The sequence below is a fragment of the Microplitis mediator genome, chromosome 1, assembly GCF_029852145.1.
Source record: "Microplitis mediator isolate UGA2020A chromosome 1, iyMicMedi2.1, whole genome shotgun sequence".
Lineage (NCBI taxonomy): Eukaryota > Metazoa > Arthropoda > Insecta > Hymenoptera > Braconidae > Microplitis > Microplitis mediator.
This window is the reverse complement of record NC_079969.1, coordinates 20,710,990-20,716,358: the sequence shown is the minus strand read 5'-3', so window position 1 is coordinate 20,716,358 and position 5,369 is coordinate 20,710,990. Positions and strand designations below refer to the sequence as shown.

The window sequence follows — 5,369 nt, the reverse complement described above, 5'->3', positions numbered from 1 at the left end:
ATCACAACAAACCTGATATTGTGCTCTTCGATAAAACCGCTCGTGACATTTATGTCATTGAGTTTTCAGCTCCTGCTGAGTATAACATCACGGTTAAAGAAGAGCACAAACACGAGATATATCAGGATCTCCTGTTCGAAATTGGCAAACTTTACCCAGGTTACCGTGTCAAACTTGTCGTCCTCATTGTTGGCGTCCTAGGAGGGATGAAACAGTCTTTTGTATCTGCATTGGCTAGAATACCAACTTGTTCAGCGCAAGTTGAGCTTCTGGCATCGAGGATGCAAAAGGCTGTTATTCTCGGATCCCTCCGTCTCCTAAGGCAACGAAACTTGGCCTGCTGCGCATGCTGATCATCTTGTTGATGATGCATCGCAGCAGTTACGATTTGGCGCTCAGCTGAGGCCCTCGGTAGAGTCGGACTACCGGGGATAACCCCCTGAGCATTTACTTAAAAAAGAAATAATAATAAATAATAATAATAATAATAATAATAATAATAATAATAATAATAATAATAATAATAATAATAATAATAATAATAATAATAATAATAATAATAATAATAATAATAATAATAATAATAATAATAATAATAATAATAATAATAATAATAATAATAATAATAATAATAATAATAATAATAATAATAATAATAATAATAATAATAATAATAATAATAATAATAATAATAATAATAATAATAATAATAATAATAATAATAATAATAATAATAATAATAATAATAATAATAATAATAATAATAATAATAATAATAATAATAATAATAATAATAATAATAATAATAATAATAATAATAATAATAATAATAATAATAATAATAATAATAATAATAATAATAATAATAATAATAATAATAATAATAATAATAATAATAATAATAATAATAATAATAATAATAATAATAATAATAATAATAATAATAATAATAATAATAATAATAATAATAATAATAATAATAATAATAATAATAATAATAATAATAATAATAATAATAATAATAATAATAATAATAATAATAATAATAATAATAATAATAATAATAATAATAATAATAATAATAATAATAATAATAATAATAATAATAATAATAATAATAATAATAATAATAATAATAATAATAATAATAATAATAATAATAATAATAATAATAATAATAATAATAATAATAATAATAATAATAATAATAATAATAATAATAATAATAATAATAATAATAATAATAATAATAATAATAATAATAATAATAATAATAATAATAATAATAATAATAATAATAATAATAATAATAATATAATAATAATAATAATAATAATAATAATAATAATAATAATAATAATAATAATAATAATAATAATAATAATAATAATAATAATAATAATAATAATAATAATAATAATAATAATAATAATAATAATAATAATAATAATAATAATAATAATAATAATAATAATAATAATAATAATAATAATAATAATAATAATAATAATAATAATAATAATAATAATAATAATAATAATAATAATAATAATAATAATAATAATAATAATAATAATAATAATAATAATAATAATAATAATAATAATAATAATAATAATAATAATAATAATAATAATAATAATAATAATAATAATAATAATAATAATAATAATAATAATAATAATAATAATAATAATAATAATAATAATAATAATAATAATAATAATAATAATAATAATAATAATAATAATAATAATAATAATAATAATAATAATAATAATAATAATAATAATAATAATAATAATAATAATAATAATAATAATAATAATAATAATAATAATAATAATAATAATAATAATAATAATAATAATAATAATAATAATAATAATAATAATAATAATAATAATAATAATAATAATAATAATAATAATAATAATAATAATAATAATAATAATAATAATAATAATAATAATAATAATAATAATAATAATAATAATAATAATAATAATAATAATAATAATAATAATAATAATAATAATAATAATAATAATAATAATAATAATAATAATAATAATAATAATAATAATAATAATAATAATAATAATAATAATAATAATAATAATAATAATAATAATAATAATAATAATAATAATAATAATAATAATAATAATAATAATAATAATAATAATAATAATAATAATAATAATAATAATAATAATAATAATAATAATAATAATAATAATAATAATAATAATAATAATAATAATAATAATAATAATAATAATAATAACAATGATGATGATGATGATGATGGTGATGATCATTATTATTATTATTATTATTAGTAATATAGAAAAAGTTGTATTCCTTACATAATCCACATCATGGTTGTGCTCGACATCAAATTCAGTGACCTTGAGCGTCGAAGCACCAACAGCTTCGATCATGATCTCCACCGGGCAACAGGTTTTGACGCTTCTGAAAAAAGCAAATAAAACAAAAATCATTAAAAATTGACCCAGCTCTTTTATCAAAAATTTTCTTTTTCCAAAAGTGATAATTTTCAATCCTAATCCTATCAAAAATTCCTATAGAATTAACTCACCTGCGACAAAAACCACATGGGAACCAATACAGTCAAGAGGATCCTATGCGGTTCTTGTCACAAGTGGATTCTATAGGAATTTTTTAGATAAGGAAACTTACTTGTATCTACTCCCAGGTTGGACACGTGAAGGCCCACTCCTCTCGCATTGCAGCCAAATTTTTTTATACACTAAATCGCAGTTGTAACCTTTTAATTTCTCAATGGGTTCAGTCCGCTTTCTGTTGTAACTGCGCCCAGTTTCGACTTCAAACAATCGTTGTTTTCCCCGAAATTCTTTATAGGACGTAAATGTCGAATAAAGCTTAAAATAAGATGCCATTGTCACTTTTTTACAACTAACAATGACTTACTTTCTTCTCAGAGAGATCGAGACAAACAATGGCGTCAAGCGTTGTCGGTGAAGAGAGAAGAACTACGGTTGTGTCGCATCGCACACATACACATATGTGTTAGAATGAGTTTTGGCGCGAAACATTACCGTCGTTTCTGGGGGAACAATGTTATCTGGCATCTTCAAGTCATATACGCAACAGAATATTTTTGAATGATACAAAGTGAACGATACGGCATGGAGGTTTTGGCGCGAATCAGATGGTATTTTTATAAATTTGAATTCAAATTTATAATTATGAATAATATACTCTACAATAATTTGTACGAATAACGAAGATAACAATATAAAATTTTACCATTCCGAGTAAGAAATAACTCAAGGTGTACACCAATCGGTGTTTGAAAAAATAAAAATGGTAGATAATAAGACTAGAGCTGCTTGTCGAATTAAATGTACATGTACGAATTTATAAATATGTATTTGATCAATAGAAAATGGTAGATCATTAAAATAGAACCCTCTATAACATTATATGTACAAGTACAAATTAATAATAGCAATTGAGAAGAGTCGATAATTAGACTAGTACTGTCTATTAAATTAAATGTACATGTACACAATAATTGATAGCTATTTAATTAGTTGAAGATGGTAGATAATTAGAATAGAGCCGTCTATTGAATGAAATGTACATACACGAATTTATTAACAACTATTTAATTAATTGAAATTGGTGGATAATAAGACTAGGACTGTCTATTAAATTAAATGTACATTTACGAATTAATTTACAGCTATTTATTTATCTAAAAATGGTAGATAATTAAACAAGTGCCGTGTATTAAATCAAATGTGCATGTAGGAATTAGTTTATAGCTAATTACTCAATAGAAATTTGTAGATAATTAGACTAGAGTCGTCTGAGGAATTGAATGTACATGTACGAATTAAGTGTAGCTATTTGATCAATAGAAATTGGTGAATAATTGGACAAGAGCCGTCTATTAATTTAAATGTGCATGTAGGAATTAATTTATATCTAATTACTCAATAGAATTATGTAGATAATTAGACTAGAACCATCGATTTAATTAAGCGTACAGGTACGAATTCATTGATGGCTGATAAATCAATTAAAAATGGTGGATTATTAGGCCAGAGCCGTCTATCAAGCCCGACGTACATGTACGAATTAATTGGTGTCTATTTTGTCAATTAGAAAAGGTAGATAATTAGACTAGGGTCGTCTGAGAAATTGAATGTACATGTACAAATTAAGTAATAGCTATTTAAACAATAGAAATTGGTGAATAATTAGACATGAACCGTCTATCAAATTAAATGAGCATCAAGGAATTAAGTAATAGCTATTTAATCAATCGAAATTGGTGGATAATGAGACAAGAGCCGTCTGTTAAATTAAATGTGCATGTGATAATTAGTTTATAACTAGATATTCAATAGAAATTTGTAGATAACTACACGGAAAAAAAAAATGTTGCTGCAACAGGACCTGGTCTTGTGGCAGCAACAGGACTTAGTCCTATTGCGGCGACAGGAAAGTCCTGTTGCAGCCACAGGAATATTCCTGTTGCATCCACAGGAATAGTGTTGAATTCATAATGAGTATAATTTATAAATTTAATTATATATATCAATAGGGGAAGAGGGAGGCGAGGCAAAATGGGTCACTGAGGCAAAATGGGACACTGGGGCAAAATGGTCCCCCCAAAATTTTTAACATGTAAAGTGTTTGGGGCGGGGGAGGGGGCAACATGGGTAACTGAGGCAAAATGGGCCACTGAGGCAAAATGGACCCCCCAAAAATTTTTATAATGTAAGTTCTTCAGTTCGTTTCACTTTGTTTTTCGTTCTGCTGAGTTTTTAGTGTTATCTTGCTGTGTCAATCAATTGATAATGGTAGATAATTGGACTAGGGCCGTCTATTAAGTCACATGTTGAGACAATGTGAATTGTCTTCTTCGCCTTCAGCCTTGCGGTTCCCAATTTTCCCCGTCTCGTTACCGTCTGAAACTACACAAGTCATAGTGACATGGTCACATGACTGATTGTCACGTCGACGCATGTCCGTAAGGGTGAAGTAGGGACGGTCCCGAGGCTAGCCCTACGCCCAAAATTATCGATCAATCACTTCGATCCTGGATTAATTAGCGTTCAGGCGTCTTTATTATTTAGTATCGATTATTAATCAGGCAATTATACTTGCAATATTAACGTACTTTATATTCTGTAAAATTTATATTTCTTTCTGGCAATTAACTTGCAAAGTAATACTTTTTTTGTTTATTAGTTATTAATTATAATTAAATTTAAGTGTATTGAAAGCATTATACGTTACCGGCGACATATTCGCGGTAATAAAATTAGAATTAAGTAATAAAATCAGTGTATAACAAGGCGTTATTC

General features: G+C 23.5%; 1 protein-coding gene across 1 annotated transcript in view; it reads left to right on the top strand.

Moving 5' to 3' along the window:
- Positions 1–1,218, top strand: part of LOC130673363 (uncharacterized protein DDB_G0287625-like) — a gene marked incomplete at its 3' end in the record, with an annotated part of 2,460 nt that extends 1,242 nt beyond the window's left edge. Inside the window, exon 3 of the mRNA XM_057478354.1 lies at positions 463–1,218. Coding sequence (XP_057334337.1) covers positions 463–1,218 — 756 coding nt within the window. The remainder of the gene's footprint in view (positions 1–462) is intronic.
- Between the last annotated feature and the right edge of the window lie 4,151 nt (positions 1,219–5,369).